Source organism: Chrysemys picta, chromosome 4 (genome assembly GCF_011386835.1).
Source record: "Chrysemys picta bellii isolate R12L10 chromosome 4, ASM1138683v2, whole genome shotgun sequence".
Lineage (NCBI taxonomy): Eukaryota > Metazoa > Chordata > Testudines > Emydidae > Chrysemys > Chrysemys picta.
This window is the reverse complement of record NC_088794.1, coordinates 50,304,895-50,318,943: the sequence shown is the minus strand read 5'-3', so window position 1 is coordinate 50,318,943 and position 14,049 is coordinate 50,304,895. Positions and strand designations below refer to the sequence as shown.

General features: G+C 42.6%; 1 protein-coding gene across 10 annotated transcripts in view; it reads right to left on the bottom strand.

Moving 5' to 3' along the window:
• TEAD1 (TEA domain transcription factor 1) overlaps nucleotides 1-14,049 on the bottom strand; it is a 217,219-nt gene that overhangs the window by 25,149 nt on the left and 178,021 nt on the right. For all 10 annotated transcript variants that reach the window (XM_042858920.2, XM_005290798.5, XM_042858922.2 and 7 more), the window contains one exon: nucleotides 7,207-7,380. In XM_042858920.2, coding sequence (XP_042714854.1) covers nucleotides 7,207-7,380 — 174 coding nt within the window. The remainder of the gene's footprint in view (nucleotides 1-7,206; nucleotides 7,381-14,049) is intronic.

Sequence of the window (14,049 nt, the reverse complement as noted above, 5' to 3'; positions counted from 1 at the left end):
TCCCCCCCGATTCAAAATACCACCACAGCTACCATAAAATACTCTTCCTCACTCATTGCTTGGACCACATGCCACCATCTCTTTGAATCCCTCCACTGGCTTCCCTTCACCTTCCACAACAAGTTCAAGTTTCTCCACCTCCTCAGGTGCACACACTACCACCACTCCTGCCTGCCTATCTGCCCTAATGTTCTTCTACTTCCTCCCTCTTACTTTTTGCCCACGGTCTCTTGTCTTCTTTTGCCTTCACTCCTTACCAGGCTTTCTTCCATACTACGCTTATACACCTGGCTCCTGAGGCACACACAGACCACCTTCTCTCCATTCAAATCCCTCTTTTTAATTACATTAATTCCACCAAGCCTAAAAAAGCAATGGAAACGGTCAGTGTGATTGTGCACCTGATCATTTAAAGTAGTGCAGTACTGCCACCCTTCCTGTAGGTATCCAGAGTTTTATCTGTATTGTCTTGTTGGCCTGTTTTGATTGTATACTCTCAATAGGCAAAAAACTAAGTATTCCCCTGCATTTTGTACAGGGCTCAGCAATCTGTGCTTTAATAGTAAGGAGCAGGAGAGGGTGGGAGACGAAAAAATGATGGAAGGGGTGCAGCTGCTAAGAAAGGGAAAGAATGCTAAGAATTAGCAGAAATACACTGCATTAAGGGTACCTGTGAAGAGTTGTATTTCTTAAAGTAGAGAGAAATGGCTGATATTGACTCATAAGTGTATATGTGTGTGTCTCTGTACATACACGCACATGTTGAAAAATAGGGAAAAAAAGAACAGGGGCATAGGAGAACATTTTAAAAAAAATTCATGACCTCAAAATTCCACAAGTGTTCCGAGAAGTCAGGGTTGCCCAGCATTTACTGATGATGCCTAGACCTTGCCAGCATTTTAGTAGTAATACTTGTGAATGGGCCAACCGTTTTAGACATTAAAATCATTTTTTCTGTAGTATCATCATATCATGATCAAAATTAAGAAAAGAGATCTGCCAGTTTGGGATTTAATTCTCATGACTAATTACCTAGCTGTGTATCGTTCATTGTATATACTTTTCTAGCCGAAAAGGATTGATGCAAAGTATTCTTATAGGAACATGAATCATGGCTTTTGTTAGACACATAATACCGTTCTAACACTGGCACATTCACTTCTGCTTTAGCTAAACCCAGGAAAAAGTAAATCCTCGAACCTATTATAAGTTCATGATTCAAAAATATATTCTCATCAATATTTTTAATATATAACCAACAAGAATGTTGGTATCACATGTTCTCTAATCTGTATATTATTACACACAAAAAACTAGGTTAAAATACCATTAAGTTTGCTTAATTCAGCCCCCTTTTGCTTAAGCAGTCTTTAATGATATGATCACATATTTTTGCCACAGGTTCCTGCCGCCTCTTGTGCACAGTTAATGAGCAGCTATTCAACGTTCAATGTGTCCCCCTAGGCTTTATTTACTGCATACTATTCAAACCCCGTCTCAAAGACACAATTATTATTGATTTCCTTATGGGAAAAAATGGTGCTGTCATGGTACAATCTTGGTTCTTTACAAACATTAATTAATTTATTTTCACAACACCATTGTGAGGTGAGGTTGTATTATTCCCATTTAGCAGATAGGGAACTGAGACCCAGAGAGATTAAAGCTAATTCACACTAGATGATCACAGTGGTCCCCTGGCCGCATAATCTATGAACCTATGAAAACTGTCCACTAATTTTGGGTGCCCCATCTGAGATGCCTAGGACCTGATTTTTCAGTGTACACGTTCAAAGCACAGCTCCCATTGACTTCAGCTGCAACTGTGGGTGCGCAGTAACTCTGCAACTCAGATCAGATCTCAAATCAGTCATCCAAAAAATGAGGAACACACAATTAGTGGCCACCTGTAAAAAGTCTGATTTAAGTGAGTTGCCCAGCATCTCACAGGAACACTGGCACAGGCAGGAATAGATTCCAGTGCTCCAGGGCAGTAATCATTTGTCTTAATCATGAGAACATCCTTTATCGTTCTCCAATTCCCTGCCTCATTCACTACACACATTCCAGCTTCTGCAACAAATGAGGCAGGTGTCATACAGACAACACTCTCCTTCATTACACCACACTGATTCATCCCAAGAGCAGGTTCATCCTGTGCACTTAGTGAGGCATCAGTTCTCTGGAAAAATAGGATGTGATCATGTAATTAATGTCTGTATCATAATGCATATGCACAAAGGGGCTGAATTAAGGTTGCATAGGTTCCTCCCACTGTGGTCAGCAGGCAACCTTAATTCTGGCATTTACTAACTTTTGAGTGCTCAACTTTGCAACCATGCATTTCTTTTACCTGAGTTTTTTAAACTGAATTTTAGAATTATAACCAAAACAAAACAAAACCACTCTGAAACCCCCTGAGAAATTTAATCATGTGGAACCATATTTTCACCAACAGGATTCATCATAGGTGCTGGATCCTCTAGATGCACAGCACAGACCTCTGCCACTTGAGCTAACAGAGAAATTGATAGTAGTAGTAGGTTGTCATCCTCTTTGTGGACCAGCACTAGAGGGAGACAAGAGACATGTTTTCCCTGTAAGTTTCAAGATGTCTTCTGACTGCAGTGGAATGTTGAGACTCAGGAATCTTGGGTTCCATTCTAGTTTCTGGAGCAGACTATGCTGGGGGGGATCACAGACTCTTCTGTTCCTATTCCCTCAAGCTTGGTTGCTTCTGCCCATGCCCCAGTCATGTCTCTACTCCTTCCATCTCTGGCTCCTTGTCCCAGTCACCTAGGTAGTCCCAGTCAGTCCCCCCACTCCTCGGGCTCCTCATTCCAGTCCCAGTCACCCTCCTCGGGCTCCTCATCCCAGTTCCCCCTCCCAGACTCCTTGACCAATTCTACTTGCCTGGCTATTCCCAGTCTCCCCATCCTGTCTTCTCCTCTGATTTCAGTTCCTCATCCACCCGTGTTTCCCCACCAGCTTCTGCTCTTGGTCTCTTTGCTAGCCAGCCCCTGTCTACTCATCAGAGCTGCCCTCCCACAGGCTCCATGTTCCAATCTACCACCCCACCCTCCAGGTTTGGCTCTTGTCCCCTCTGCTAGCCAGGCTGCCCTGGCAAGAGAGACAGTCTTCCTGCTCTCACTTACTGCACCTGGTGACACAGCAAAAAAACTCACCCTGAGGCAGACACCTGGCATGGACAATTTCAGCCTGAATAGTTAAAGTTTGGCAAAGATATTAGCAACTGAAAACAGGGTCTTTTAATGGCAAATGTTGGGGAACCTTAACTATACGTGCACTACCATCTCCATTTATAATGATTTCACACCAACTTCTCCTCAACTGTAATTAGGCCTTTAAAACTAGTCCAGTTCCTCTGGGGGTTTTAAAGGTCCTTTTTGGAAAATGCCTATTAAAATATTTAAATTGTCAGTGGGTTGGGATAATGGGTGTATACCTCATGTACCCATAAAACCCCCATGTGTGAATACAGAAGTGTAACTGTAAGCATACGGTCCAACCTGCATAACCTATGACTCTCTTGTACAAGCATGTGTTAGCACAAAGGTGGGGTTTGGTAAGGGGTACCTATATTACTGGGGGACTGTAAGTTACACCCTCTTTTGAAAGTTTGATCCTTAGAGACAAATACCCACTCAAAAAGGGGGCAGCAGAAACAGAAGTGCTGCTGAAACCTAAGATTTAGCCGAGTAAAGCTTGAAATCCCGGCAATTAACACTGTGTTTTGAAGGTGCTGAATGGGCAGTTTGGTGTTTTATCACCCATGAGTCTGTCCTAGGAGGTACACTCATTACTTAACATAAACAATAGCATTGGAATTAAATTGGAATTTAATACCAATTTTCAAGACAATAAAAATCCAACCCCTCTTCAGCAAACTCTGCCCAAAACATGGCTCCATTAAAGTCAATGAAAGTTATATCATTTACTTTAATGAGACCAGGATTTCAACCCTGATCTCTGCAAGCCCTAGACATTGGCAAAGAGTATGGCACATTTTGTTCAATGCATTTTCTGGGTAAGTCTCCAATCCGAATGCAGCTCGTGGAGCCATATCCAGGCTAGTTTTATCCATACAACATGGCTAAAAATAGTCACGTAGATAGGATGGCATGGGCCTTAGCATGGGCTGCACAAGCACCCTGGAGACCCAGGGCACCTACTCTTGTTACTGAAGCCCAAGCTACCACATCTACAATGCTATTTTTAGCCAGGCCAAAGCTGGCACGTATGTGTCTATCCAAGCAACAATCACACCTTGGATTGCAAGGCAGACAATACCCTTAAGTGAAATAGCTGGGTAAAGGCCAGAATGGTCCATCAATTTGGCAGAGCAAGACTCCCACTTGGGGAGCAGGATGAAGTCTCAGGTAAGAGCAGCAGCAGTAGCAAGAGCTATCACGGAGAAAATAATCACTCTCTCAGAGGGGTGTAACTAGAAACATTATTTCATGCACGTTTTGCTTCCCTTTACATGACTTACATTCAATGAAGTTCTTAGCTGGAGGGGGAGAGGGGCGCAAGTGGGGCAATTTGCCCCAGGCCCCACGAGCCCTGGCCGAGAATCCCTTCCCGGGCTACTCACCCGGTGGCGGTCCGGGTCTTCGGTGGCACTTCGGCGGCGGGCCCTTCAGTTGCTCTGGGTCTTTGGTGGCGGGTCCTTCAGTGCTGCCAAGGATGTGGAGCGAGTGAAGGACCCGCTGCCGCCGCAGACTCGGAGCGCCGCCCGGTGAGTACAAACGCCGCAGCGGGTGGCGCCTTTTTTTTATGTCTGCTCCCCCGCTTTGCCCCAGGCCCCCTGAATCCTCTGGGCGGCCCTGTTCTTAGCAAGTTCATTTTTGAAGCTCCAGCTCTGCTTTAAGCAGGAATGTTAATGAAAACCAACCAGCCCTAATTTATATCTATGGACATGTTTTTAAAAACTGACATTAAACCCTACACTAGCTTTTCAGACCCTGTTGTGAGTGTAATAATTTGATACAGAATTTCTGAAACTCACTACCGGATGGTTTTCCAAATGCTTCCAGAATTTTAGTGGTAGAAAACCTTATTTTTAAAACATTACATTTTAATTCTTAGAGCAACATGCACCTGTGAGGCAGCAGGAAATGTCTAACAGGCCAATGAGGGCCTAATGCTCAGTATGACAGACTACACAAGCCACATTTGTTCATGGACAAACTTCACGGACATACTTCATACGTTCAGATCTCATGATAGAGCCACTTGATGACCTCACAGTATATTTCTTTACATATGCAAACCACAATATAACCATGGCAATACAATTTTTATAGGACTGTAAGCTCTTAGTGGCAGGGCTCTTGTCTGCACATGCTTAACATGCTCTTGATGCTAACCAAGCACAAATGATCACAACAATGAATGTATGCCAAGTTTATACTTTCAGGGAGTATTTTCCTGGCTTAAAACATGGTTTGGTTTCGGTATCAAGAGAATGCTAGAGCAGAACACCTCTCCCTGCCCCCAATCCCCCGTCCTCCTGATGGCAAAAGCTTCAACATAAATTATATAAAGCTAAAGCAAACCTTTTATTTCCTGTAATATGGAAATCTTGATATGAGGATTTCAGATTAATGCACCTTTTTAAAACTATTGCTAAGAAATAAATGGGAGCAATCTTCTTTACTTATACTTTTCAACATAGTAGTAGTAGTATTGAAAGGTAACACGTTATGCTCCTGTAGAACCTCATTAATTGGCACTAATGAATGAGTGGGAGTCCCATTGTGAATTACTAAATTTGGCAAATTATCAGGGAAGTGGAACACACACAAACAAAACAAAGAAAATGTTTTACATCACAAAATGCAGTTTTAGAATTCATGTTGGCAATTATTTTTTAGGATTTACCCCCGTTATAATAGTTCATAATGTTTAGTCTTGAGAAAAGAAGAGTGAGAAAAGAATCTTCAAATATATTAAAGGATTTTACAAAGAGGACAGTGATCTGAAGTAGAAGAACAAATAATTGGCTTAATCTGCAGCCCGGAAGATTTAGGATAGATAGTAGGAAAAACTTTTTCATCTAAGGGTAATTAAGTACTGCAATAGGTTACCATGGAGATTGTGGAGCCCCACCACTGGAGGTTTTAAAGAACAGGTTGGACAGGGCTGGCCTAGATATACCTGGTACTGTCTCAGGGAAGGGGCCTGCAATAGATGTCCTCTTGAGGTCCCTTTCAGCCCTACACTTATGATTCTATGTATTAGTAAATGTTCTATGGTAGATACTGTAAAATAAATGGTGTCTTGCTAAAATGAGATATTATAATCTGCTGTTAAATCTTTTAGAAAAGCTTGGGGGATTACTGCCATTTATGTGTGTGTCTTATAGAGTGAGTGATCGATTGAAGTGTCCATTGACATCCAACCGTATATGTACAGCGATGCACATGGTTAAAGTGACACCAATATTTTAGGTATCTTTCAACATTTCTGATATCTAGCTTTTATCTTTCCTTCATTCTAATCCTCCTTCAGCCACGCCTCACAGCTACTTTGGGCAGGTATAATTCCTCTGCAAACAGAATTCCATGCCAATGTCCTAAGAGAAATTGAAGGCAGGTCTGCTTCAACAATGAAGCAGAAATTAAAGCAACCAAAACCATTATACAACAGCACTGGAAATATCACAAACTCTTAAATAGTTTTTTTAATACTAATTTTAAATATAACGGTGTTGTGAAAACATTGGCTGATCTCAAGGCTAAAAACTATATTACTTGCCTTCAGCAGAGTCCAACATACAAAACACTCAAAAATATACACAGAAGTCTCCGTTTAAGTTGCTGATATTGCTCTCCAATCAAACCACTAGATGGCAGTTCACCATTTATAAACTTATTACCTGTTTAAACAAAACTCATTACCTGTTTGTCACTGGCAAAGGATCATGTATAACAAAGTGCTGGCAGGCACTACAATTACTACAGTTGTTTTCTAGGAACACAGACATGTTGTGGGAAACAGCAATAGAAGTGGCTTTGTGCTAGTGTCCCACATGAAGGATATACAAAAATGATGGAGCCTCAGCTTCACGTTATTAAGTGATGACAAAATAAATTCCTGTGTAAGTGAACATTTAGAAAGAGTAGGGAAGCACATAACATGAACACACAGTCTAAATTAACTTTTATGGTATGTCTTACTCACCCAGAATTTTACTAGGAAGAAGGCATTTTGGGGGCCCTTTCCAAACAGTTCCTTTAAACCACCTTTCTTTTCAGGAAATTTGTCATAAATCTGACGAATGTCCACCGATTCAAGCAACGGGTCACTGTAAGAATGGTTGGCATGTCCAATGTGCACAAAGAGGTGTTTGTTGTACTGTAAGAAAATAAGAAAAAGAAAAAATCACTATTGTACAAGAAAAACAGAGGTTTATTTAAGCTGAACAGTATGTCTGTGTGTTCATGCTAAGATTAGGGTGCTTTGGTGGATTAGAAAAACTTGCCCTCATTTACCTTTGGGACCACGGTTTATTTGCAACATGATTTCCATGAAGTAACTTTGGTGGTCTTAGCACAGTCCCTAGTGAACAAGAGTCAATATCATAAAACCAGTTCCCCTACTGTAAACCTGCTAAGCATGATTAACTGCCGGCAGGTGTTTACCTAAAAAACCAGAACAGCCAGCAAAGTGATGATCAGCCCATCCTGAGCACAGTAAGATCAAGGTCATTAGAAAGAGTGGTGGTGTCTGCACCATGTAGTTTAATGTCTTATGTACAGAGATCTTTAGTTTCTGCTAGTGCAACAGTTCCCTTAATCGTTACATTACTAACATTTCTTTCTTTAAAAAAAAAAAGTGTGCTAATGTCAGTTGCCTAAAGGAGAGGGAAGAGATTTTTCTTTAATTCCTAGAATTATAGTAATAAGAAGGAACTAATAGGTCAGCTAGTCCATCTCCCTGCCAGTGTAGGATTTTTCCCTTTGGTATATTCCCCAATGCTTTGTTGAATCCACTTTCAAATGACCCAAGCTTCTACCACTTACTGTGGGAGCTAGTTTCACAGTTTCGCTGCCAGAATGTATAACCTGATGTTCAACCTAAATTTCCCCCTTTCTAGTTTCATTCCACTATAATTAGTTATAGCCACCGGTACCACCCAAAACAATTCCTCTCCCTTCTCAGAGTGAAATCCTGGCTCCAATGAAGTCTATCGTTAAACCCTCTATTGACTTCAGTGGGGCAAGGATTTTACCCATATTGTTTACACCCTGCATATTTGTCTGAGACTACAGCACATTGTAAAATCTGAAATGAATAAGAAGAGGACCTGATACTGCATGCCGCTAAGTCCCACCGGGGGAGAGCTCCACACCTCACAAGACCACATGAAAAGCTGAAAGGAGCATGGTTGTTTTTTAACCACATAGATCACAAACAACATTTTGCTAACTAAAGGGAAACCAATGTGTAGTCACTGAACAGCCAAAAACTTTGCAATATTGGATAGCTACTGGCTACAAGGTAGCAATTTCTAACCGGGAAGCATAAAATAATGTCAACTCTGTGTTTTCAACATCTGCTTGGCTATTTTGTTCACAATATATCTGCAGACAAAACAGATTAAAATAACACTGTCATACCTAAATAAACTGAACATCCAACCGTTCAGCAGGCCTATCATGCTAACTCATATTATCTCACAGTTTCTTTGTATTCCCCTGTTTCCATCTCTTGTCACTTGTCTTACACTTTGACTGTAAGCCCCTGGGAGCAGGGTCTGTCTTTTTTTTCTGTGTTTTTTTCTGTGTTTGTACAGCACCTAGCACAATGGGGTCCTGGTCCATGTCTGGGGCTTGGGATAAAAATAAATAATAATGACTGAATACAACTTTCCCTAACAAATGTGCAAAACCCAGAGGAAAAGAAAGTAGACTGACTATATTTTTACCAACTGTACTTGGACAAGTAAACCGATAAAACTAGTAAAATCATCTAGAGCAATGAAATCTGAATTTAGAATACACTTATTTATTATAATGGGCATATATCATTGGATACATTCCAGTCTCCTCCTGACGTATTTTATTTAGTGGGGGGAAAAGAGCTTAACACTTCAGGCTTTAATAAACCTAAGCTCAATTCGTAAGATGTGAACATCAGTTACACAGATTTACATTGGAACATTCTCTTTCAAAATAGCCCCCACTGTATTGGTGTGCACACAGAAAACTTTCCCAATCTTTGCTTATAGATGCAGCAAACCCCAAAGGGGCATCATAGTCAAACTAGGGTGTTTCTACTCTAAAGAGCCAAGCACGTAGGTCAGAAAAATAAACAAGTGAATGGAAGGGACTGAGTGCATGAATGAATGAATGCATGAATGAAAGTTTATCAGCAAGGCATGAGCAGGTTTAAGTCACATACCAATCATTTACACAAGAATTACAGTAATTATCATACTATTCAGTTACAATGAGGGATTATCATAAAGATATCTGCAGAGTCGCTAGATTTGTCATTTTACTTGATAACTGAATAACTGCAGATGAAACATCCTTGCTATACACACAAAATACACATACACTACTTCACTTACATGTGATCTATATCCAGATACACATCATTGTATTATCTTGGCACGCCAAGCACATACAAAAATTAATATATAATATTGTTGGGAACCACTGCTATTCTAGGTTTACCTCTTAAATGTCTGGAGACCAGGGAAAGCAAGCAAGCAAGAACACTAGATTTTAGGTGGTGACTGTAATTTGAGATAAATTCAAAACTGTATGAAGATAACACATGAGAATTTGGGGCATGTAACTGTAGGCATAGATTTTGCTGGACATGAGTAAAATTTGAGTGCAAGGTTCAACTGTAAACAATGATTTGACAGGCTGTGTGCCTGAGACAGTGTTTTCAGGGCTAGTTGAGATAAGTGGGAACACCCTGAACTGATTAACTTGAAATGCAGATAAAGGGAGGAAATAAGCAATTGGTCCTTACACAATCTCCAAAGTGATTGGTCCTTACATGATCTGCACAATGTCCAACCCAATTAGATTCAACAAGTATAGATGTTATGGCTGGGGAAAATGTATATAAACTGTCTAACATGTGACATACTTGAACTGGAACTGAAATTGGTATCACCCAGTACCTAAACCCCTGCATCTGGGTGGCCTTATCCACAAGGGCATAGAGCGGTCACATGCCTAATAAAGTAACCTGAGTGCTGAGCAGGAATCAAATTGAGTTGTTTGGGATCCTGAGAACGGGATAAAGTGTTCTCCCAGAACTGGGTGAGGTATTCTGGATAAGCCAAGTGGAAGAGGTCTTGGAAGGAATCCCAACATTATTGTCTTGCAAAATAATCTGGTAAAACATTTCTTCAGACATTATACGATTTTACCATCTGGAAAATAATGTAGTAGAGTCCTCAGACTCCAAACTGCAATCAAAGAGACGTTATGTATATAGGAATACGGAGCAGATCACAGAGCCTTTATGCTGCTTCAATATAAAAGCAAAGTTAAAGGCAGCTGTAAAGTTACTACAGTTGCCTGCAGATCTTGCCAAAGTACCAGATGCTGCTGCAGCAAAAATTCTGACAGGCTATAGTGGGACAGATGGTGTGACATCACCTGAGAATATTCTTAGGACATAAATGTTTATTTTGACATTGCGTGTGTGACTATTTTCTGCTTATGTTGCTGTAATTCATATATGAAATAGAATCATTACTAATCTAATTAGATAAGGCATATTTCTACAGGCTCATAAATGACAACACAATATTAGGCACAAGACAAATTTGTTATATGGGCAGTCTCCGTGAAAAGTGTGTATATATGAAAGCGATGAGGTTAAGTTACATGGCCATATCTTCTGAGCCTTTTAGTGTTTGAAAAGATCAAGAACATCCTCATTATAAGCAAACTTCACCATTATTTCAGGCTGCATATTCCAGAGTTATTGAAGTACATTAGTACTGAGGAATTTGCCCATGCCACAGTATTTAAAGGATTTACATTTGACATGTATATAATTATATGCTTTAAATACTGTAAACCACAGTGGGTCAAAACCTGTGTTTTTTTAAGCATAGCAACTACATCAAAGTTTACAGAATACATTCCTGAGCTATTTCATATGCAGAGTTTGCATTACACTACATGCCCTGGAGATGGCTGCCTCTTACTGAACTCTTTCCCTTAAAAAATTCTAAATATCTGAGGAATGCAGTAAAGCCATGAAAAATGACTGTTGTCAACTAATACCACGAGAAAAATTATAATCCACTTAGGAATTTAAAGGAACCAAGACAAATCGCCAATGTCAGAGGATGCTAACATACAAGCTGAGCAGAACAAAGACAAATCACCTACATTTGTTTTACCGTTCAATACATACACAGGCTCTTGCGAAATTATGTCCTTATGTTCTATGGTTTTGCTCTTACATTCCACAAAACTAGGTGATGAGAGCTGCTACAGCTCTCTCTGATGCATTCTTGTGCTCCACAGTACCAGGGAAGTGCACTCTGAATCTCATGCAACACAAATACGCATCTATTAAGCAAAGTTCTTTCAATTTCAGTGGCAAGATGCAGGCTGCACTGTAACTTGACATACACATGCTCTCAAAGCATGAAAGCATAGAGTTGCAACCTGCAGCCTTCTACCATAGAACCAGTTGCTCCAAGTCATAGGCGTGCACAGCACATTTCATTAGGGTGTGCACCCAGGGAATTTTAATTTATTTTTTGAAGGCGAACATCATAAAGTTTGGGGTGCGGGGTGCAGGAGGGGGCTCAGGGAAGGGGGTTGGGGTGCAGGAGGGGTGTAGGGCAGGGAGTTGGGGTGCGAGGTGCAGACAGAGGGCTTAGGGCAGGGGGTTGGGGTACAGGAGGAGTGCAGAGTGCAGGCAGAGGGCTCAGGGCAGGGGATTGGGGTGCGAGGAGCAGACAAGGGGCTCAAGGCAGGGGGTTGGAGGGTAGGGGTGCAGGAGGGGTTCGGGCTCTGGCCCGGCGGTGCTTACCTGCAGCAGCACGCTCCCTGGCTACCTGCCCTGGCCCCACGCCGCGCTGTTCACCACGTCCCTGCGCGGCCCCAGGGGGGAGGGGGGAGAGGGGCCCACAGGGCTCTGTGCGCTGCCCTTGCCACGCCTCCAGGTACCTTCCCCGAAGCTCCCATTGGCTGCGGTTCCCCGTTCCCGGCCAATGGGAGCTGCGGGGGCGGTGCCTGGAGCAACGCACGGAGCCCTCTCCCCTCCGCCCCTTCCTCCCCCCGGGACATGGTGCCGGCTGCTTCAGAGAGCGGTGCGGGGCCTGTGGCACCACAGGGGGCAAATCCCGAGGGCTGGATCCAGCCCGCAGGCATTGGGGTGTGCCTGGGCACACCCGGCACACCCCGTGCACACGCCTATGCTCCAACTATATCTTACAAGGCTAGATTGTGCCAGTTAGGCACAGCCCTTAGAGAAAAAAAAATGTGGAGGCAGCACTGTTCTAGAGGATGCACTGGAGAGCATTCTGCTTACCTGAATTCCCTGGTCACAGGTGAAGCACGCTCATTACAAAAGCCCTTTGTAGGATACAGTCTGCTCCCTCCTGATGCTAGAGCCATAGTTCCACCTCCTCTATGCCCATTTGAAATACCATGCACCTTTGGAGGAGTAGGGAGGACACATCCTTGAACGCAGGGTCTGCAGAAATGCCTGATCCTTAAAGGGGCCACACAAAAAGATGGCTCCTTGCACCTTCCTCCCACTGCATACCCACATAAAGGCCAGGCAGAATATAGTCCTCAACCATCAGTTGTGCAGAGGCAGCATCCCGTGATCCTGTCTCACCCCACCTGGGACAATTAGAAATATCTCACCAGCCAGGCTACTCCAGGAGATCTACAGGCTCTTGCAAGTTTGTTCCAGCTGCAGTGGCCCTGATGAAAGTGAAGCTCCAAGTTTTCAGGAGGAAAAGGTCATGCTTGCAGCAATGTCACCAGGGAGATTGTCTATCGTTTCAGTCACAGCAACAAGGCGCTCGGTGAAACTGCCATCATTAGCAGTAAGGAAGGGAGAGAACTGAATTAACTGGTTCTGTGTCTTATGGATCCAAAACAAAAACCCAACAAAGCAGCACTCAAATGGCCCTGTGCTGCATGTCTTCTATCCCCACTGAAATAAAAAGAGGCCCTCTCTGTTCACTTTGGGTTGAATGTATTCTACATCAAAGTGAGCAATGAACTAAAATGGAAGCTCAGAAAGAAAGGGTGGATGAAAGGCTAGTGGTCTCGCTTGGCTCTGCCTAAGACACTTGGGGTATGTCTACACTGTGATAAAAGACCCACAGCACAACAGCGGGTGGTCCCGGTCAACCTACTCAGGCTCGCGGGGCTTGGGCTGTGGGGCTATAAAATTGCAGTATAGTTGTTCGGGCTTGGGCTGGAGCCTGGGCTCTGGGACCCCCCAAGGGGTTCAGAGCCTGAGCTCCAGCCCAAACGTCTACACAGCAGGTGTTTTATTGCAGTGTAGACATACTCTTGATGAGGCAGCAAACAATCTTGTTCTAGTGCAGGGGTCGGCAGCCTTTCAGAAGTGGTGTGCCGAGTCTTCATTATTCACTCTGATTTACGGTTTCGCATGTCAGTAATACATTTTAACGTTTTTAGAAGGTCTCTTTCTATAAGTCTATAATATATAACTAAACTACGGTTGTATGTAAAGTAAATAAGGTTTTTAAAATGTTTAAAGAGGCTTCATTTAAAATTACATTAAAATGCAGAGCCCCCCGGACCAGTGGCCAGGACCTGGGCAGCGTGAGTGCCACTGAAAATCAGCTCGCATGCCGCCTTTGGCACGTGTGCCATAGCTTGCCTACCCCTGCTCTAGTGGCTGGGGTTCTATAGATGTATCCTGTTTAGTGATATGCTATAGCTGAGATAGCTATCTACAAGGTACTACTGCTTGTGTTAGGTTAACAAACTGTACTATCGGAGGAAAAAGGAACCAAGTGGGATGAACTGATTAAAAAATAATCAC